Here is a 23,561-nt window from a genome sequence, read left to right as displayed (position 1 = left end):
AGACAAGGTTATCTTCTGACAGCATCTACAACATCTCCCACTGGTCACTTTGAGATATGCTTCTATAATCACAATCTGGAGTACTATCTCATAGCAAGCAATCCTCAGGAATTAGTTTCCTTGTTTTTCTTTCTCTGCTCTTTTTTCCGCAAGGTATTGTGGGCAGTTTCTCTTCTAATGCCCTTCTTCACTGCAGTGGAAACATTTTTTTTTTATCTGCAACATTAACCTTGCCTTTTCTACCAGTAGTTTTTTTTTTTTCCTTTCCCTTTGTTCTTCTATACTGGAATATTTTTATTTTATGAAGAAGAAGCAATATCAGGCTTCTTAGAGGACGATCTTCTTTTCTCAGCAGTAGTAACATTTACTTCTGGTTCCAATCCCTTAGCCCTCATCATGGTCTGGTAAGCCTGTAGCCCGTTGAAAAGTGTAGTCAAGTTATATTCTATTTGATTCATGAGTGCGTTCGTGCAGAACTGCAAGAAACTCTTCAGAAGAGATTTAAGAATAAAACCAACTTAACTCTTCTCATCAATGACAACATCGTTTACTTATGCTATGTTGAAATGGACCATCATGTCCAGAATGTGTTCTCTAACAGAGGCCCATTCTTTCATACGACAGTTGTAAACGTATTTGATAGCATCAAGTCTCAAGGAGAAGGACAGTTGTCCAAACATCCCACGCAGAGACTCCATGATCTGCATGGCAGTACTTATGCTCTCATGTTTCTTAGCCAATACATCAGATATGCTGGCAAGAATATAGGCATAGACTTTCTCGTTAGCCCTAATCCATTTGTCGTATGCATCTCGAACAATTCGGTTTTCTTTTGAGCCAGGAACGGGAGGACACTCCTATGTTAAAACGAACCGTAGGTCATCTATCACCAGTATAGTATTTAGATTTGTTTACCACGTGGCATAGTTATCCCTAGTAAGTTTATCAGATGCCAATAATTGTACTAAATAACTCGCCATTTTGAAAATATAAACAAATTTTATTAGTGAATTGCTTTTTAATCAAATTAGGTTTTAACAAAGTAATAATGTACCCAAATTCTCATTATTTTTGCAATGATACTATATCAAGACATTCTTGACTAAATACTATCTCCAGAATAAGTCATATTTTGATAGTCATTTAGCTATCGTTTTTGTAAGAAATTACTAATACTTCAGTAATTTCATAAGTGTAACCCTCTGTTTTCAAACCTCAGAAGTCGGTCCTAACGATACTACCGAATTGGAAAGAACGACCTAAGAAATCCTATCCATTTCTGAAGAGTTGTTTTGAATCCTATGTTATAACCCTCTGAGGGAATAGTTGTTGTTAAAACAACTAGCAAGGCCAATTTAAAGACGACAAGTAGGCGCAACATAGGAATCTCACGGTCCAAACAAACAGAAGAAACCGTAGGATACGTTGACACATATCCTTCACCCACTTACTACAAACTACTTCCTCCATTCACTTTGATATTGACCCATACAAACACTTTCCGAATGGAGATCACACCTAGGGTGACACAAAGCGTCATATGAATCTCACGGTGTGAATTTTCTAGGAACGTGAGAATTGAAATCAATATATCGTATATTTGATTTTAATTTGAAAAACTTCCCCTCATTCACCTTGATATTGACTTATGCAAATACTTTCCGAATGGAGGTCACTCCCAGGGTGACACGAAGCGTCGCATAAATCTCACGGTGTGAAATTCTTAGGGTGTGAGAATGAAAATCAATATATCACTTTTGATTTTGCTGTGAATAACTTCCCTTATTCACAATAATTTCGATTCATGTACCCACTTTTCGAATGGAGGTCATTCCAAGGTGACACGAAGCGAAACATGGATAGAGATTGTGAACTCTTAGGGATGTGAGAGCTAAAAATGACATATCGTATATGTTATTGATCTCTCACTAAAGTATTCTAAATTCCCACTGAAGTGTTCTAATAACATATCATATATGCTATTAAACTCTCATTAAAGTGTCCTAACATTTATTTGGGTATAATTTTACTCAAGTTTGTTTCGGCTAATTAAACAACCTAAATCTAGGTTTTTATCCAAGTATAACGTTTATATTTGGATTTAACCTACGATGTTTAGATGATAAACCAGTTTTAAAACCTCACACTTCTCATGTATTGATCATGAAAACCGGTTAGCAACGCTCAATTATTTGGCCATAATCCCCAGGTAAGAGGTGTTTCATAGACCATCAACTTAAATACCCCTAGCCTTAGACAGGATTATATACCGGTTGAATTTATAACCATATTTTACAAGATGTTAACTTATTTTAATTATTAAAACAGGTGATTAACCTACGTGAGCATGCAACTTATCTTTGTTATGGATTTTAAATGTCTAACCCAATTTTATAACAACTTACAAAATTTTAGACATGCTAAACATCCATAAAATACATCAAAGGCATTCAATATTTAATATAACATTTATATTAAAACATTTGAAACCCTATACATGCATACTATATATTATAACATTTTATAACATACTTTCAATGCATGTAACATGCTTCTTATGGTGGGATTTTAAGTCTACATGGCATACTATATGCACATACAAGATTTATTTAATTATAACATACATCACATGCGTAAATAACTAAACATAAACTAATATGGTTTTTGTTTTGGCATTATCAAGCAAGCAAAGACCTAATTATTACAAAAACTAGAAAAAAAGGGCTTCATAACAGTTATGGATTGCTCAGATTGCCTTGAACCGGACCTCCAATGCTCAAAACTGTGCTGAATCGGGCAAAAAACCATCGAGTACCATCAAGCATCGAGTATCCCATCAAGTATCAAGTATGCCTTCAAGCACCAAGTATTTCATTAAATACCAGCGAGTATAAGCATTGAGTACCATCGAGTATGGTATCATTCATCGAGTATTTCACGAAATACCATCTAGTATAAGCATCGAGTACCATCGAGTATGGCATTGTACATTGAGTATTTCACAAAATATCATCGAGTTGGTCATCGAGTAAAGCGTCGTGCATCGAGTTTTTGAGCATCAAGCATCAAGTTTTGGAGCATCGAGCATCGAGTTTTGAACAGATTCTAAAAATCTGGTTCCTGTTGCTCGACCTTCTTCACTTCTTTCTTCAATTGCAACCTAATTGCAATTCTAATGACTCCATATAAATTATAGACACTTAAACACACATTAAGGCTCATCAAACAAATGCTAATTACAAGAATTACAACATACTTGAAAACAAAACAATGCCAAAACCAAAACAATGCCAAAACTCAGAGAAACTATATCAGTTCATCATTTTCATACAACTTATAAAACAACACCCGCTAAGCCAAAATTAAACCGAATTGAATGCTTAAATGATGCTCTGACACAAGTTGTTGGATTGAAGAAGCAAGCAACAGAAGTAAAATAGGATCATTAAGCATTCTAATTCATTAATTTTGATTTTAAACTAAGCATGCTCATCAACTAAAAACAAGGTTTCAACACTAACCTTTGATGCACCTTTGATTCAAAATCTTCAGTTGCAATCCCATTGATTCCTGCTCGTGAACCACCACAAAGAATTCCCTACTATTCTCTTGGTGCTTTAGATTGAGTTATGAGACTCAAAATAAATTGTATGTTTCAGCAAATTATATAATGACTTCCACGACACTATATTTACTTCTCACTGATAAACTTACTGGCGAAAATTACGCTACATGGAAAAACACAATCAACTCAATATTATTCATTGATGACCTGGGATTTATCCTAATGGAGGATTATCCTCTCGTTTCTACTCAAAATGCTCCTTGAAACGTTTGGGAGGCATATGATCGTTAGATATGGGAAAATGAGAAGATCCAAGCATATATCTTAGCAAACCATTCTAAAGTCTTGGCCAAGAAGCATGAGCCCATGATCATTGCCTGTAAGATCATGGAGTCCCTGCGGGGAATGTTAGGATAACCGTCCACACAAATCAGGCATGGCGTTCTGAAAAACATCTTCAATGCTCGTATGTAAGAATTGGTATCTGTTAGAGAACACGTTCTCAACATGATGGTCCACTTTAACATGGCGGAGATGAATGAGTCTGTCATTGATGAGGCCAGTCAAATTCGCTTCATCCTGAAATCTCAACTTGAAAGTTTACTGCAGTTTTGTAGCAATGTTGTTATGAACATGATTGACTATAACTTGACCACCTTGCTCAACAAGCTACATACTTTCGAATCCTTGATGAAATCCAAGGAACAAAAAGGAGAGGCAAATGTTGCCTTGTCCTCTAAGAAGTTCTACAGAGGATCGTTCTTTAGAACTAAGTCTGTACCTTCTTCTTCTAGCACCAAAAAGTGGAAGAAGAAGAAAGGTGGAAAGGGGAAAGCTAACCTACTAGCTGCTGCCCAGAAGGACAAAATTGTTGGGGTTGATGCTTTAACTCTCATAGAGTCCTGTAGTTTGTAATTGTATTGCACAAATATTTTATTTATTTAATAAAATATGAGATGTTTTATTTGATATTTAGTAGCATTAAACCCACAAACCAATAAACTAACATTCATGGTTATCATCTGTAGCTTAAATATATATGTAAAAACATATAGGTGGATCATGTTTAAGTGATAATATAACTAGTTTGTAGTAGATGGATAAGGCTAGATACCTTATCCTGGTGACACTATGAGTACAACCTGTTTTGTAGATGTTGCAATTGTTGTAAAGTGCTACAAATTATTTGATTCTAATCATTAATGTGGAGACATGTGAACGAGGGTGTTCTATACAAAGGAGTTTGTATAAGATTGTACCATGAGATAACTAGTTTCATTATATAATGTCGTTCATAATAGAGACTTACATTTCACCAAGATGACCATAGGTGATATGACTTGAATCATGAGTGAGTTGTGAATTGCTGCCTATGAGGGCGGTTCTTTGATTTGTATGGGTGAGAGTGGCCAGATCGCTGAATTAATAATCCTACCATTTTGGGGATTTGTCTAACTGGGGAGCCGAGAACACAACTATACAAGATGAAATTCACTCATTCCACAATGTTGGGGTAAGTAGATAAATTACTCCTTTAAGGGCTGATTCTAGGGCTTGAACAATGTGACACTACATCCTCTCTTAATTCGAGAGAGATTTGGTCATATTTGGATATGATTTATTGTTAATTAGAGGGATTAGTGTATTTAATGAGTTAGACGTAACTATAGGGGTAAAATGGTCATTTTGGTCTAGTTGTACTTACGAACAATTTGTGAAGGGTCATCACACCGTTGACTGGTTATATCCAATGGACACAGAAATATATCTGTAGTGCGAAGAGTGTAGTTGTCGGTCTTTGGTGGAGTGCCCGACAACTAATGGATGTTGAATAATTTAATTAAAGGAGTTTAATTAATTATTCAAGTATCAAATGAGCTTCAAGCTACAGGTCCATGAGATCCTCTCTATAGCTTAATAGAGATTTAATAAGAATCAATTTAGGATTAATTTAAATTGTTCAAACTAATTGAGGGAATTAGTTATATGTGATATAATTAATTTAATTTAATTATATATGATATAATTAATATAATATATTTGATACATTATAATATAAAGTTTATTTGAGAGGAAATAAATATTTGAATATGATTCAAATATTAATTATGTGAATTAGATTCATATTATTGAATTTAATATAAATGAGATTTATATTAAATACCATCGATGAGAGAATTAAAACTATAGGTTATATTGTATGTGATACAATATTAAACCATAGATTATATTTTATATATGTTATAACATATATATATATATGTATTAAAATTTATTAATTAATTAATTATTAATTTTAATTTTTTGAAATTCAGGGAGGGAAATAACTTCCCTCCTTTAATCTATCTCAACTCCCTACGTGTGTGAGTGTGGTGGTTGTGAGATCTACTTCTTCACCATTTTTTGGAAGAAAAATAGAGCTCTGAAAATAAAAGGTGTACTCTCTGAGAAATAGACTTCCCAGTAAATTCTTCTCCTCTCAATCTCTCCCTCTCTTCCAAATATCTAAGAGCCCACAAATTTTGTAGTGATTCTTATCCCAATAGAGAATACAGGAGGTTCTTTTCGTGTTTGTGGCCATTAAAGTTTCGTGTTCGTGGCACTACGTGACCAGTTTTGGAGGAAAGAAAATATGTGAAGAAATTCGTTCTTCAAAGGCAAGGGTTTCTCAAGCCCTAATTTTTCTTTTTCTTTAATTTTTATTAGTATGTTGTAAATTTAATTTATGCATATTCTGGTTATTGTAAATTAGTATCGTGGGAAAACAAAATTGGGGTGATCTTCACGTTTCCACTCAAGACTTTTACAGGTTTCTTCGTTTGGTATCAGAGCGTGGTTTTTGGTCCCAAATTTTACTTTTCCATAATTAATTTCATAGAATTGGTGGGATTTTGCATTTTGTAAAAATTCTATTCATATGATGAAAGTGTTGCTGAATGTTTACGATTATTGGATGTTTTCGAGATAGGACCTTTAGATTTATCGCTTTACTTCTAAAAATTTCTTTGTAAGCGTTCGTGTTTTGTGCATAAATTATGCGTTAGAGTCCATAATTTAAAGTCTTTGAGTTGTTTGTGATTTTCAGGTGAAATTCTGGGAAAAATAAGGCTAAAAACGGAGGAAATTCGAAGGAGATCGTAACTATACAGTGGCTACTGTATAGTAGCGTTGCAAAGCTACAAAGAGTGGGCAGACGAAAATTTCTGTAGCATTACAATGCTAGGTCACAACGTTACAATGCTGTGAGACAAATTCTTTTTTTGGTTCATGCACGGTTCATTGCTTTTCTAGCTTTTGGTTCATCCAATTCAGTTGGTTTGAGCAATTCGGGTTTGGTTCAAGTGTTGGGCGATCCGATTCGAGTAGTTCAAGGCCCAATTCATTTGTTGTACTTGATACAATATTATTCAAATATTAATTATGTGCATTGAATTCATATAATTAAATTTAGTATAAATGAAATTTATATTAAATACCATGCATTAATGAGAGAATTAAAACTATAGAATATATTGTATTTGATACAATATTAAACTACATGTTATGTGTTATATATGATATAACATATCGTTATATATATATATATATATAATATTTATTTAAGTTAAAATTAATTAATTTTAGTTTTAATTTTAATTTTAGTTTTAATTTTAATTTTAAAATTAATTGAAGGGAAATAACTTCATTCCCCTTAATTCTCTCTTAATCCCACATAATGATTGAGGTAGTTGGACTGGTGATAATCTTCTTCACAGAAGACTTGTGATAGAGGTAGTCTCTGTTTTTGAGATCTCAAGAAAATCCTAGACACTCTCTCTTCTCCTTTCCATCTATCTCTCTATTCCAAAATCACAGAGCCTATACCTCCTGTAATTCTCAGATCCTACAGAGAATACAGAGGTAATTCTTGTGGTGGTGCCCCTTGGTTTTATTGTTTGTGAATTTCATTGTTCATGGTTGATCATTATTGGAGAGGGGATTTCATGAATGTTGTGCGTTCTTCAAGGTTAAGTGATTTCTAAACCTTAATTACTTTTCCTTTCTCCCAGCATGCTGTAAATTAATTGAAATAATGCATTTTTTGGTTCTGTAAATTTCTGTTTTGTGTAAAATTAAAAATTGGGACCGGTTCCCGCTAACACCTCAACAAGAGTTGTTGAAGTTGGATCATCTAGTAGGTCAAATCCACCTCAAGTGTTGAGGGAGCCTCGATGCAGTGAGAGAGTTGTGAACCTGCCTGTTTGTCATATGGATTTAACAGAAATCCTAGCTATTGTAGTTGACAGAGATGTTGAGGATCTATTATCTTACAAGAAGGCAATGACGGATGTTGACAAAGATGAGTATATCAAAGCTATGGATCTCGAAATAGAGTCTATGTACTTCAATTTTGTTTGAAATCTTGTAGATCGACCTGATGGGGTTAAACCTATAGGTTGAAAGTGGACCTACAAGAGAAAACGGGGTGTTGATGGGAAGGTGTAAACCTTCAAAGATAAACTTGTGACAAAGGGTTATACCCAAGTTAAGAGAGTCAACTATGAAGAGACTTTCTCACATGTAGCCTTGTTGAAATCTATTCGGATACTCCTGTCCATTGCCTCATATTATGACTATGAGATTTGGCAAATGGACATTAAGAGTGCTTTTATGAATGGCAATCTTGAGGAGAACATTTATATGGAACAACTCGAGGATTTGATCAAAATGTTGACAAATAGATTGAAGCAAAAGGTTTACAAGCTTAATCAGTCCATTTATAGATTGAAGCAAGCTTCTTGATCTTGGAATATAAGATTTGATACTGTGACCAAATCTTATGGCTTTGATCAAAATGTTGACGAGCCTAGTGTATATAAGAGAATCATCAATAGTTTAGTAGTTTTTCTAGTACTGTATGTAGACGATATCCTACTCATTAGGAATGATGTAGGTATGCTGACTAAAATAAAAAAATTGATTAGCGACCTAATTCCAAATGAAAGATTTAGGAAAGGCGCAGTTTGTTCTGGGCATTCAGATCTTTAGAGATTGAAAGAACAAAATGCTGCATTGTCCCAGGCATCGTATATTAACAAGATGCTTGTCAAGTTTTCGATGCAGAACTTAAAGAGGGGTTTACTCTCTTTTAGGCATGGAGTTATATTGTCTAAGGAATAGTGTCCTAAGATACCTCTAGAAGTTGAGGAAATGAGATGGATCTTCTATGCATTGGCTGTTGGTAGCCTGATGTAGGCGATGTTATGTACTAGACCTAACATCTGCTATGTAGTGAGGATAGTCAGTAAATATCAATCTAATCTAGGATTTGATCATTAGACCGCCGTTAAGCACATCTTCAAGTATCTATAGAGAATGAGGGATTACAAGCTCGTATATGGTTCTAAGGATTTTATCCTTATAGGATACACAAACTCTGATTTCCAGACTGATAAGGATTCTAGGAAATCCATATCAAGATTAGTGTCCACTCTTAATGGATGGACAATAGTCTGGAAGAGTACCAAGCAGGGGCGAATTGTTGATTTCACTATGGAGGCTGAATACATAGTGGCTTGTGAAACTACTAAGGAAGCTGTGTGGCTCATGAAATTCTTTACTGATCTAGAAGTGGTTCTAGAAATGTCTAAGTCTATCACCCTTTATTGTGATAATAGTGGTGCTATGGCTAATTCCCAAGAGCCTAGGAGTCACAAGCACGGGAAGCACATAGAGCGGAAGTATCATCTCATCCGAGAGATTGTGCATTGAGGGGACGTGATCGTCACGCAGATAGCTTCGGAGCACAACGTTGATGATCCATTTACAATGGCCCTCACGACTAAGGTGTTTGAGGGTCACCTACAGAGTGTGGGTCTATGAAACAAGCCAAATATAGTCTAGGGCAAGTGGAAGATATTGTATTGGGCGTGTATTATGCCCTAGTTTACTGTTGTCTCTTATATTAGTGTAACTTTTACAATGTACACCCCACTAGCTTTAGGACAAGTGGGAGATTGTTGAGGTCGATGTCCTAAATCTCGTGGGTTCTATAATTTGTAATTGTAATGTATAAATGATTTATTTATTTAATAAAATATGAGATATCTTATTTGACGTTTAGTAGAATTAACCCATAATACCAATAACCTAACATTTGAGGTTATCTTCTGTACCTTAAACATATATGTAGAGACATACAAGTGGATCATGTTTTAGTGATAACTTAAATGGTTTGTAGTAGATGGATAAGACTGGGTATTTTATCCTTGTGACACTACGAATACGACCCGTTTCGTAGATGTTACAATTATTGTAAAGTGCTACAAATGATCTGATCCTGATCATTTATGTAAAGACATATGAGCGGGGTGCTCTATACAAAGGGTTTGTATAAGACTAGATCACAAAATGACTAGTCTCATTATATAACACCGTTAATAATAGAGAATCACATTTCACCAGGATGACCATAGGTGACATGACCTGAATCTTGAGTGAGTTGTGAATTCCTGCCTATAAAGGCGATACTTTGAATTGTATGGGTGAGAGTGGCCAGATCGCCGACTCAATAAGCCTACCATTTTGGGGATTCATCTGATTGGGAGCTAGGAACACAACTACACAAGACAGAATTGACTCCTTCCCTAATGTCGGGGTAAGTAGATAAATTACTCATTTAAGGGATGATTCTATGGCTTAAACAATGTGGCACCACACCCTCTCTTGGCCTGAGAGGGGTTTGATCATAGTTGGACTATGACTTATTGTTCATTAGAGGGGTCAGTGATACTTAAGGAGTTAAATATAACTACAGGGGTAAAACGGTAATTTTGACTCAACTGTACTTACGAGCAATTTGTGAAGAGTCATCGCATTGTTGACTGGTTATATCCAATAGACACAGAAATATATCTGTAGTGCGAAGAGTGTACCTGTCAGTCTTTAGTGGAGTGACAGGCAGTTAATGGATGTTGAATAATTTAATTAAAGGAGTTTAATTAATTATCAAGTACCATTGGAACTTAAATCTATAGGTAAGATCCGCTTTATAGCTCAATAGGGATGATTGAGAATTAATTTTGGATTAATTTGAATTATTCAAATTAATTGAGGAAATTAATTATATGTGATATAATTTATTTAAATTAATTATATGTGATATAATCTATTTAAATTAATTATATATGATATAATTAATATAATGTATTTGATACATTATATTATAAAGTTTATTTAGAGAGGAATTAAATTGGAATATGATTCAAATATTAATTAAATGGATGAGATTCATATAACTAAATTTAATATAAATGTGATTTATATTAAATATCATGCATTGATGAGAGAATAAAAACCTATAGGTTATATTATATTTGATACAATATAAAAATTATAGGTTAAATATATATAAATTAGTTATTATATATATACAATATTTTTATTTAAATCAAAATCAAAATTTAATTTAATTTTAATTTTTCCTCCCCTTAATTCTCTCTTGATCTTAATGTGGATGGTTTCAACGGGAGATCATCATCTTCTTCAAGATAAGTTATAGAGAATATAGAAAAAGGGTTTTTTTTTCCTGTATTTTTTACAGTAGATCATCCCTGAGAAACTCCTCTCTCAAATCTCTCTCCCTTTTACCAAAATACAAAAGTGCCCATACCTCCTGCTAATTCTCAACCCCTATAGAGAATATATGAGGCTATCTTTTGGTAGTGTCATCTTTGAGATTTGTTTCTATACGTGTGTCTTGGTTTGTGTTTAGTTTGGACCGAAGAAAAGGAAATTCTTGAAGAACGGTTCTTATCAAGGGTAAGTCTTCTTGAAACCTTAACCTTATTCTCTCTTCTTATGTGTGCTGCAATTTTATGTGATAATGCATAATGTTCTCTATAATTTTATGTTTCTGTGAGATATTGAAAATTGGGAACGATCTCGCTTCCGCTACGAAACTTTACGGTTCCTTCAATATCAAGTATTTCTTTTGACTTTGAAAATATGTAGACTTAATGTTATTTTTCTTATTCATCTCCATATTTTTTCTCTCTTAATAGATGTTAACCTTTGCCAAATTATTTTCTTTTAATGAAGAAACCTAGATATTTTTATATATTATGTGACTCAACAATGAGTAAAGAAGATCTATGTCTGGCAGACAGTGTAACTATACATACAATACTTACAAGTAGAAAATATTTTTCCAAATTGACAATGTTAGAAGCAAAAGTCAATACAATATCAGGTTCTGCAAACCTAATTGAAGGGTTTGGAAAAACAAATATTATTTTGCCTAGAGGAACAAAATTTACAGTTGACAGTGCATTATTCTTTAGTCAATGAAAGAGAAATCTACTTAGTTTTAAAGATATACATTGTAATGCTTATCATATTAAGACCGATAGAAAGAATAATATGGAGTACCTTTATATCATATCTACTGTCTCATATGAAAAACGTATACTAGAAAAGTTGTCTACTTTATCTTCTGAATTATATTTTACTCATATACGAGTAATTGAAACATATGCAACAATGAACCTGAAGTTCATAAATCCAGACATATTTACAATTTGGCATGACAAATTAGGTCACTTAGGGTCTATAATGATGAGAAGAATGATTGAGAGTTCAAATGAACATTCATTGAAGAGCTAGAAGATTCGTCAATCTAATGAAATATCATGTGATACTTGCTCTCAAGGCAAATTAATCATTAAACCATTATTAGTCAAAGTGAGGATTGAATCACCTGCATTTTTAGAACGAATTCATAGTGATATATGTGGACCTATTAACCTACCAAGTGGACCATTTAAAAATTTTATGGTATTAATAGACGTATCCAACATATGGTCACATGTTTGCTTATTATCAAGTCGAAATCTTGCATTTGCAAGATTACTTGCTCAAATAATTAAGTTAAGAGCATAATTTTTTATTATACAATTAAGACCATTCATCTTGATAGTGAATTTACATCCCAAGCTTTTGGTAATTATTGTATGTCAATTAGGATAAGTGTTGAACATCCTATAGCTCATGTTCATACACAAAATGATTTAGCAGAATCATTCATAAAATATTTGCAGTTAATTGCTAGACCATTGCTTATGAGAGTTAAGCTTCCTACATCTCTATGAGAATATGGTATTTTGCATGCAACATCACTTGTACGCATTAGACCAGTATCTTACATAAGTACTTGCCATTACAATTAGCTTATGGCCATGAGCCAAATATTTTCCATCTGAGAATTTTTGGATGTGCAGTATATGTTCCAATTACTCCACCACAACGTACTAAGATGGGTCCTCAAAGGAGGTTAGGAATATATATTGGATATCATTCTCCATCAATTATCAAATATCTTGAACCCCTAACGGGTGATGTATTTACTCATGATTTGTTGATTGTCATTTTAGTGAGACAAATTTTCCAACATTAGGGAGAGAAATTAAGAAGTTGGAAAAAGAAATTACATAGAATGTATCGTTATTGTCTCATTTAGATCCCCATACAGACGAATGTGAACTTGAAGTTCAGAAGATAATTTATTTGAAAAATATAGCAAACTAGTTACCAGATGCATTTATAGATGCAAAGAAAGTAACTAAGTCACATATACCAGTAAGTTGTCACTAATGAGTCTGGAACATGTTAGAAACGTGGTAGATCAGGATCCAAAGATAAACGAAAAAGAAGAATAATTAATAGTCAAGAAGACTTGGTTGAGGATATAAAACCCATGAAGAAATTCATAACATGACTAATGAGGAATTTGGAATACATAAGGATAATAATGCGATTCAATAAACGATGTCATGGCAAGAAAAAAGATGGAATCAAACTCATGTAGTTATTGACAACATTTTTACGTATAATGTTGCTCTTGATGTTATATTTGAAAATGAGGATCCTGATCCAAAATTTGTTGAAGAATGTCGATTAGAAAAGATCAACTTCAATGGAAAGAAACAATTGAGACATAATTGAATTCACTTTCAAAACATCTGGTTTTTGGACCAGTAGTCCGAACACCAGATAGTGTCAAACCTGTAGGATACAAATGAGTATTCGTGAGGAAAAAAATGGAAATAATGAGGTCATAAAATATAAAGCAAGACTAGTTGTACAAGGTTTTTCACAAAGACCTGGTATTGATTATGAGGAGACGTATTCTCCAGTGATGGATGCAATTATACTAAGATATTTAATTGGTCTGGTCGTGTATGAAAGTATAGATATGCATCTTATGGATATAGTCAAAACATATTTACATGGATCTCTTGATAATGATATTTATATGAGAATCCCATAAGGATTTAAGGTACTTGTAACATATAAATCAAATTCCTGGGAATTGTATTCAATAAAGTTACATAGACACTATATGAATTGAAACAATCAGAACGAATGTGGTACAATTGCCTGAGTTGATATTTGTTGAAAGAAAGATATCAAAACAATCCAACCTGTCCATGTGTTTTTATAAAGAAATCACAGTTAGGATTTACTATTATAATTGTATATGTTGATGACTTAAATATAATTGGAACTTTTGAAGAGTTTTCAAAGACAATAGAATATCTTAAGAAAGAATTTGAGATGAAAGATCTTGGGAATACAAAATATTTCCTTGGCTTGCAAATTGAGTATTTAGCAAATGAGATATTTGTTCATTAGTCAACTTTTACAGGAAAAGTTTTGCAAAGATTTTATATGAACAAAGCACATCCATTGCACATACCATTGGAAGTTCGTTCACTAGATCTTAAAAATATATATTTCGACCTCGAAATGATAATGAAGAATTTCTTAGTCCTAAAGTACCATATCTTAGTGTAATTGGTGCACTTATGTATCTTGCTAATAATACAAGACCAGATATTGCATTTTCAGTAAATTTATTAGCAAGATATAGTTTTTCTCCAATAAAAAGACATTGTTACGAAATCAAGCATATACTTCATTATCTTCGAGGAACGATTCACATGAGTTTTTTTTATTCAAATTATTCAAATTTTGATCTAGTTGATTATACAGATTCTAGATATTTATTTGATTCATACAAAGCAAGATCTCAAATATGTTATCTGTTCACATATGGAGGAACTTCTGTATCGTGGCGGTTAGTGAAACAGACCATAACGACTACTTCCTCAAATTATGCTGAAATTCTTGTAATTCATGAGGCTAGTCGAGAATGTGTATAGCTAGTATCAATGACTCAACACATTCATGGAACATGTGGTTTGTCTTCGAGTAAAAATCTTCCAACGATATTATACGAAGACAACACAACATGCATATCCCAAATCAAAGAAGGATATATTAAAGGAGATATAACAAACATATTTCACAAAAGCTTTTATACACTCATGATCTTGAAGAAATCGACAACATCACTATACAACAAATTTGTTCGAGAGATAACCTTGCAGACTTATTTACAAAGACATTACTCACCACAACCTTTGAAAAATTGGTGCACAACATTGGAATGTGACGACTCTAAGATCTTAAATGATGTTTCTATGAGGGGGATTAAATATATTTTTTAGAAGTGTAAATTATATGAAATATGTACTTTTTTCCCTTCACTAAGATTTTTTTTGCCATTGCTTTTTTTCCTAGTAAGGTTTTAACGAGGCACATTTCATATATATAATGGGCATCTAAGAGGGAGTATTACAAATATTATGATAATAGATGTCCATTAGATGCTCATGCTTAGTGTCCATTGACCATGTGTCATGCCCTCATCTCCCAAAGTGTTGTCCATGTGTCTCAACATCACACACTATTGGTATCCATGTAATCCATCTCTTACTTGCCAAGATGCCTATAAATAGTGGTATTTTGTGGGTTTTGAAAGACACACATTGGACAAAGTTCATGCAAATTAGAGAAAGTTGAGAATTTAGAGAAATTTCTTATTTTATATTTTGTTAATTTATTTGATTATTTATTTCTTTTATTATTATGTCATATTTATTTTAATATTATATTTTATTGATATCCTATTCTTGTTGTGTTCCTCAAATTCACAACAAAAGTTGATTTTTTATTAATCAAAATTTAAAATTAGGAAAATATAATGTCAAATATGTATGGAAGATTGAATTATCGATTTTTGAAAGGGTAATTGATACCTTATTTATTGAACTACCAACTTTTTTTTTAGAATAGATGATATTATTATACAACAACAAGGGGGATCCCATAGCCCGAGATCAAGGCATCAAAGCAACAAAGCACAAGCAAAGACAGGACAACAATAACAAAACAAAGCTAACAAGATAAGACCAGAACATAACCAAAACATAAACACAAAAACCCCCAAACCACCAGGGAGAAAGCCGGAGAAAAGAAACCAAAACCCTATAGCTATGGACAACAACAAAACAAAGAGCAAAGGCAAGTTCAAAAAGAAGAAAAACATCCATAAACACACTAGATAAGACTAAGATGGTCAATCCGCCAAGAAGCAGCTCGAGCACGAACTGTAGAGACCATAAGGTGAAACAGAGCAGACACCGACCTCGGTCAACCTCCATGCAGCCGCCAATTATTCTCCTGCTAGATGTAGTAGATGGAAGCACACCAGAATACACGAAACGACTTACTACACACTCCCTTATCCGACCCCACTCGGCACAACCACCTCAACTAGACATCTCAACCGGTAACCTGATGCGACAAGTCTAACTGACAGAACACACCATACCACACCTCTTTCCCAAACCCACACTCAAAAAATAAATGATCCTGCGATTCCACACCTCCCTCACACAGAAGACACCCTCCTTTGATAACATACCTCAACTTCTCAACCAATCTCGCGTACCCAACTTGTCCCTCACAGCTAACCACACACAGAAGGAATGACGCGAAATACCACCCTTCACCCACAAAATACCAACTCAAGACACCCTAGGACGACGAGGACGCAAACTTTCCTACGCATTATTAAAAGAAAACTGACCACTAGCACTCGACACCCAAACTCAATAATCCTCCCCCCTCACCCTAGGCCCCACTGCTTAAATAAGACCCCAGATCTCAAGCAACTCCTAAGACTCTATAGGCCACCTCCAACCTTCCTCACCATCCCTGAACTTCGACAACCGCGCCTTCAAACTATTCCCTGCATCAAAAACAACCATAGACCCATATGAATCCAAAATCGCACCCCCGGCAGCCAAGGATCCTACCAAACAAAACAAGATCGTCCATCGCCGGCCATCAAACGAACCAAATGCTTGAATCTATATCTACAATGCAAGATAGCCCTTAAGCACCAAGACCTCCCAACCTCACTCCGAATAGCCCACAAAGACAACCCACACAAAACATACGTCTCTACCCATGCCACCCATAATGATCCCGATTTAATTAAGAGAAGCCAGAGCAGCTTCATAATAGCAGCCTGGTTCCATGAAGCCACATGTTTCACACCCAACCTCCCTTCTCCTAATGGCAAGCACACCTCATCCCACGCCACCTGTGCACCACCCCGACTCACCGCACTGCCCATCCATAAATAACGACATAACAGACGATCAACCTCATGAGTTACACACGCAGGTAACACGAAAATGCTACACCAAAAAGCCTGAAAGGATTGTAAAACAGACCTAACAAGCTACAACCTCCCAGCAAAAGAGAGGGACCGCGCCGCCCAGCTTCTAATACGAGCTGTAATCCTCTGTATCAAAGGTGCACAATCCATAGCCCTCAACTGACCAACCAATAAAGGTAACCCCAGATACCTAACATGCAGTGAACCAAGAGAGAATCCCATAAATGCAGCTAGTTCCTTCGCCTCACCAGACTCCACACCCGCAACAAACATAGAACTCTTCCCAATATTTGCAACTAACCTAGACAGCCCTACAAAATCTGTCAGGACCTGCCTTATAAACTCCAAAGAATCTCTCTCAGTTGCATAGAAAATCATCAAATCGTCTACAAAAACCAAATGAGTCAGACCCACACGCTCACACCGATCATTAAAACCTAAACCACATAGGAGGTTTATTCAACAACCTGGACAAGACCTTCATCACCACCACAAACAAAAAAGGAGACAACGGATTCCCCTGCCTCAACCCCTTCCTATCAAGAAAAAATCCCTCAAGAGAACCATTAATCATCACAGAGAATGTAGACGAAGTAACACAAGCCCTCACTCAACTACAAACTTTTAAAATGGTAATTGGTACCTTATTTATTGAATTAGGTCAAATTGTCATTTTAATTTGATACTTTTTTTTTTTTTTTTTTTGAAAAACAACACTTTTTTTTTTTTTTTAAGAGTGATACAACACATAAGTGGTGGGGTTGGCTTAGTTTAATTTTTAACTCTTTCTCGCAGCCATAGAGTAAGTTTATAATGTATTCAACTGAATGTAGAGGAAAAAAATGGAAACTTTTTAGATTTTATGTAGTTTTATTACATTACATTACAACCTATTAAAATTTTCAATGCACCGACTCCTCCAGAAGAAATCTTCTTAGCTAAAGTTTTTATTTCGTTTTTTTTTCCTTTCATTTCATTGGTTTCTTTCCTACTTTCACTGCTGCAATTAGATCTCAGTTCCTCACTTTCTCAGTAACGCGGAAAGAGGGAGAGGAAAATTACGACGAAAAAGAAAAAACAAGAATCAAAAGGAATATCAGGGTGAGAAATGTCACGCCGATCTGGGGCTTGCCTAAGGTGTTGTCTCGTGATTTTTGCTGTAGTTTCTGCTTTGGCTGTTTGTGGACCGGCCTTGTATTGGAGATTCAAGAAGGCTTTGCAATTGGGCGATTCCAAAGCCTCCTGTCCTCCTTGCATCTGCGATTGTCCACCCCCATTATCCCTTTTGAAGATTTCCCCCGGTAATACTCGTTAACCTCTCCTGGGTTGCTTTGCATTTCTGTTTTTCTTTACTTAGTTGTGAAATTTAGTGAAATCAACAGATACCCATTTGAAGAATTTGGTTGTTTGATCTGTTCCCATTGATGATTTTGATTCTTAGCTGTTTCTTTCTTTGCTTATGTGTTGCTGTTAAGGGCTATTGAAAAGTTGACCCATATTAGATTTGGATTTGTAGTCCTTTGGTTACCTTCTGGTTGGGCTTAATGGAGCTAGATTAAGCCCTATCTCAGGTTAGATTATGGGTCTTTCGTTGGGAAACTTTTCAAGAATTTGTGTTTTTGTTCACCGGTGCCTTTTGGAGTAACAACACTCGTCGATAGCTAGAATTTTACTACTCTTTTTGGATGCTGTACTTCTTGAATTGATTTTTTTTGTTGGTTCTTAACTAGAGTATACCTTAAGTGGCAGTCGATCTGAAATTATGAACTTGGACTTCTTTCTTAGAATTCACTTTGAGTTCATGCTTCTGTTTCCCTGGATGTTGCTCGCTGTGCTGTTTAGTAAATTTTCTCAATTGTGAATTCCTTGTCTGTACTTGATAGTTGTCAAAGAAAATTCAGTTGGGCTTCAATTATAGATTAGCTAAAACTTGTACTCATTAAATGAAATGGTAATACCACCATGACCTTCAATGGTTCTTTCTTTGTGTTTCTAAAAACATTGATTTTAGGATTTATTTGGTCCTCATTTTATTTTGCTATCATAATTAACTTCTTGAAGTATCAATTTGCTAGCTAGGGAAAGAAGTTTATGGAAGCTCAACCATAGAATTCTTTCTTATAGAAAAAGAATTCTATATAACTCTATATATCACGCTTACTGTCTATTCCTGCCCCACAATTGTTAAATTAGCAATGGGCGTGTGAAATTGCATCTAAAATGAATATTATTCTGAACCTAATTCTTCTTTTTTGGAAAAAGAAAAAACTATTTTTAATATAAATTGCGTCCTGGTAGCAAAGGCTTCATGGGGTAAGTTCCCTAAGGGTCTTGGGTCGAAGCCTCCAGGGGAAAGCTAATATCCTTGGTGTTTCTTCGAATTGGTGTTAGCGCATGTGCCGTTGTGAAGTTTCTGTGTTAAGATTGGGGCAAGGGTTGATACCGTTAATGTAAAATTAATATATAGACTTGCTTATAAATTGCTCAAACCTTATTTTCCAAATGCAGATTCTTTTATTAAATTTATGTTTTCCTCTCTTAGGACTGTATTTGATTCCATGTAATTGTAGACTTGATTTGTGTTCTTAGTAGATTCTTTATTGCTTCCTCATTAATACGTCTTCTCTTTTTTCTTGATTACTCTTTTATAGGTCTGGCCAATCTCTCCATCACAGGTTAGAATTCATCCCTCCAAATCAACTTGGCAATGAACTTTGCTATCCTCATTATGTGAAAATCATGATTTGTTACTTGTTTTACTAGTAATGGAATGCTTGTTATGGTTTACTGAACTATACTTATGTGCTTTCTGTTTTTATGGAGAAATATATATGCAGCTTTTATTCCATTTTTCTTCCATCATCCATTTCCATGACATGATACCATTGAGGTTAAATTTATTTGTTTTAGATCCAACGTTTTCTTGTTGTTCTGCTTTATTCTATGATGAATCTGAACTTATGAAGAAAATTCTGCCTTATGCACTTTATTAAAGGGATTCTGCCAACGATTTTCTTCTAGTTCTTGATGTTCTTCGATATATGCCGGTTTAGAATTGCAGGAATCAATCTTGCTAAGAATGTGTGCACACTACTTGTTGCTGTGAGCATCAATTATCATACATCCAAATATCCCTCTTCTAGTATTTTGTTGAGTCTAGAGAAGTCTCAACTCCCTTTCCTCGACTTCTACCTTTATAATATGAAAGGGGTGGTTCAAGCTAGGGTGACTACTTATCTAAAATTTAATACCCTACGATTTTTTTTATTTTTTTTTACATGTTTGTAGGTCAGGTGGGTTGTCTTATGGGATTAGTCGAGGTACATATAAGTGGGCCCATATACTCAGGTTTTTTTTTTTTTTAAAAAAAGAAGAATAAGCTTTTCTTCACTTTTTGAGTTGGGAACTTTTCAAGGAGAAAATATCACATAGGCTTTTAGCTACATACTGGAATTCTTGGAATTATCTTGTTCAAGCTTGAAATTTATTTTGATATTTGTGTTCTTAGCAAACTCGATTTCAGCTAGTTATTCAAATCTATTGTAACATCTGCTTATTTATTCTCTGACTTTTTTTTTATGCACATGCTAACTTATTTTTACAATACAGACTGTGGCAGTAATGACCCAGATCTCAAGCAGGAGATGGAAAAACAATTTGTGGACCTTTTGACAGAGGAATTGAAGCTTCAAGAAGCAGTTTCTGGCGAACACACTCGCCATATGAACATCACTTTATTCGAGGCAAAAAGGGCAGCTTCTCAGTATCAGAGGGAGGCTGAAAAGTGCATTGCTGCAACTGAAACTTGTGAAGAGGCACGAGAACGTGCCGAGGCATTGATGATCAAGGAGAGGAAGCTTACATCATTGTGGGAGCGACGAGCCCGCCAAATGGGTTGGGAAGGGGAATAAGTCTATAATTTCAAAGGCCAACTCTTAGTTCAACTAGTCGTCGGGTCCTTCAATCCATGAGATCAGTAGAAACTGGCAAGCAAAGTGCTTGGTTCATCAATCTGTCAAGGCATATTGTTCTCTCTTTTCCTCCATTGATTGTGTTGTACTTTTCCTGGAAACATGTCAATTCTACATCATAATTCATACATGACAATGTTATAGATCCCACTCTTCTGCATTTGCTAATATATATATACGATTATCTCCTCTTGGACCGTAGCTATGTGACTTGTTGGCTAGGCATTTCTGAGCTGTCGATGAGTTCGAATAGACCGTATTATTCTCATTCTCATATTGGAAAATGTTGTCTCAGTTTTGGCACCAGGTTGATTCCCTGGTAAGTGATGTTAGTAAAATATGATGTTATCACTTCTGCATACTGGGAATTTTTGCTTGCTGTCTGCTTTAAAGAAAAATGGATATTCGGCATTTTCCAACTATGAAAAGCTACATGGTAACAGCTCTCTCTCTCTCTCTCTCTATATATATATAATCCTTGAGGTTTCTTCTAATGAATTAGAGTGTTTATGAGTTAGATTGAATTTGTTCCAATGGTGAAATTTGTCCGATTTAAGTAATTTCATTTTCACGAGACTTCAAGATTAACTTGTTCTCATAAAAACATGATAATTCTTAGAGTTTTCTCAACCTTGTTCCATTTTTCAATTTGAACAATTTGCATTAAGAACAAAACTACCTAAAATTTGCATTTTCATCAAGGTTCAGTGAAATAAAACTACATGAATTCCAACTATCCATCTGCATAACTGTACAACATTCACCAAGTCAACAAATGATCGAGGGGCGCAAGATAATCGAGTCGAGGGGAATTATCAATCTAACCTCTTTATTAATCCAAATGGAACTGGAAGAGGATTTCACATATAGAAGAACAGAAATGAGTTATCCTGTGAATAGTCTAGCAACAAACCAACCAGGCAAGAAAAACTTCTTGTTGCAGAAAGAGAAGCAGCCAATGATAGGAGAACTTCATCAAAGAAAGATGAAGATACAGTGTTGGGAGTCGGTTATAAAATCATTTCCCTTTTGCAATCTACGAATGAGCAGCAACATGTGTTTTCATATACACGACGACCCGAGAGATTGAGCGTCGAATCCAAATTCGTCCTTTATTTGAATAGATTGATCTTGATCCTGCATCACATATACAAAAACCCCTCAATAAGCAACAAAAATGAGATGCAACTTGTTGGGAGATCATTCGAGAGCTCCCTGTAATCGATCAGCTATAGACTCACTAACCATATACTCATCCATACAATCTAACTAGTTACGTTATATCGCGCCAAACGCTATGCTATTCACCCCTCGGTCTTACATCTAAATACTTTTAACTATTGGGGTTTACCAGCTGCATGGAGGGCTATACATCTCAAATCAGAGGGCAGTATTGATTATGTAATCAGAATATGGACTAGGAGAATAACTGAATTAACTGTACGGAAAAGGGAAAATGCTTAGATGATACCTGTTTCAACAGAGCATTTACCGATTCATCCAAGGAATTGAAACTAGAATTTGCAAATCCATGTTGGAGCTTTGTTTGTTATACATATTTAAATAATAATATGTTTAATTAAAGTATGAGCTATGTATGTAGGTTAATAATTTATCACATTGGATTATTAGATTAGACTATATTATGTGATCTAATTAGGTAGAGCTCTAGATTCCTAATTGAGTATAGATTTAATGGATAGAAGCTCATTTCTAGTTAATTAAGGTTTAATGGGAACCATAATTGAACTAGTATATAAAGAGAGCTTAGGGCTATGGTCCCCAATATACCAAAACAATACGCACTCAAGTCTTTCTTGAATCCCATCTAGAGAGATCTTACTAGGGCATTCGGAGTTTTGGTTGAGGAAGACGATAGTCGCCTTATAATTGCCATCAATTTTACAAATTTTGCAATGGAATTCGGTATGTTATTCTTGACAATTTAGCATGAATGATCCTAGGGTTTATCTATTCAATATAGATCTAAAGTAATTATGCTAATAAGTGGTATCAGAGTATGAATTTTATGTTGCATTGTTGGTTTTATGTGTTTTCCATTGATATTGTTGATTAAATTTTGGTTTCTGTAAAGAATTTAAAGAATTAAAAAAAAAATGGCCGACTTACTATAACAACGTTGTAAATCTCATCGACAAGTGGTACCAGAGTATGAATTTTGTGATCTTGCAATCCGTGTTCTTGTCGGTGGTATTTGGCATACCCATCACCGATTATGAATTATGTACTTGTGGTGGATTAAAGTGGATTTTTTTTTTGGGTTGATTATTTTGATTGAATGGTGGTTTACTAAAATTAAAAAAGAAAAAAAAAACTTAGTTCTATTATTGTCAAAATTGAGGATGTTCAATTGAACATTCTTGACAAAAGTTTACCAATGTGATGAAATCCACTGGAAAAGGTTAAAGACCGGTTGAAGAAGTTGCATCTCTTG

General features: G+C 34.6%; 2 protein-coding genes across 2 annotated transcripts; one reads left to right on the top strand and one right to left on the bottom strand.

Annotated features, from left to right (window-relative positions):
• Nucleotides 1–299: 299 nt before the first annotated feature.
• On the bottom strand, nucleotides 300–17,709 carry LOC120079297. Its single transcript, XM_039033450.1, has 6 exons — nucleotides 17,700–17,709; nucleotides 17,206–17,572; nucleotides 16,809–17,082; nucleotides 16,695–16,700; nucleotides 573–857; nucleotides 300–476 (listed from the first exon to the last, which is right to left on the bottom strand). Exons 1-6 carry the CDS (start codon nucleotides 17,707–17,709, stop codon nucleotides 300–302), a joined length of 1,119 nt encoding a protein of 372 aa, XP_038889378.1.
• A 325-nt stretch (nucleotides 17,710–18,034) lies between these two features.
• On the top strand, nucleotides 18,035–21,380 carry LOC120080238. The gene is made up of 3 exons (XM_039034823.1): nucleotides 18,035–18,436; nucleotides 19,787–19,810; nucleotides 20,745–21,380. The coding sequence occupies exons 1-3, from the start codon at nucleotides 18,244–18,246 to the stop codon at nucleotides 21,044–21,046; spliced, it is 519 nt and encodes a 172-aa protein (XP_038890751.1). The 5' UTR covers nucleotides 18,035–18,243; the 3' UTR covers nucleotides 21,047–21,380.
• The last annotated feature ends 2,181 nt before the right edge of the window (nucleotides 21,381–23,561 follow it).

Source organism: Benincasa hispida, chromosome 6 (assembly GCF_009727055.1).
Source record: "Benincasa hispida cultivar B227 chromosome 6, ASM972705v1, whole genome shotgun sequence".
Taxonomy (NCBI): Eukaryota; Viridiplantae; Streptophyta; class Magnoliopsida; order Cucurbitales; family Cucurbitaceae; genus Benincasa; species Benincasa hispida.
Note: the sequence above shows the minus strand (reverse complement) of the source record. Positions and strands in the feature narration are given on the sequence as shown.

Excerpts from the sequence above, each read along its gene's own strand:
- LOC120079297 (XM_039033450.1), bottom strand. Across the intron at positions 17,083-17,205 it reads TCCCTCTCTTTTGCTGGGAG|TGCGGTGAGTCGGGGTGGTG; the intron begins GTTGTAGCTTGT and ends ATGGATGGGCAG. Across the intron at positions 477-572 it reads AACACATTCTGGACATGATG|TTCTGCACGAACGCACTCAT; the intron begins GTCCATTTCAAC and ends AGTTTCTTGCAG.
- LOC120080238 (XM_039034823.1), top strand. The coding sequence starts at position 18,244 with ATGTCACGCCGATCTGGGGCTTGCCTAAGGTGTTGTCTCGTGATTTTT. Across the intron at positions 18,437-19,786 it reads CCTTTTGAAGATTTCCCCCG|GTCTGGCCAATCTCTCCATC; the intron begins GTAATACTCGTT and ends ACTCTTTTATAG. Across the intron at positions 19,811-20,744 it reads GGCCAATCTCTCCATCACAG|ACTGTGGCAGTAATGACCCA; the intron begins GTTAGAATTCAT and ends TTTACAATACAG.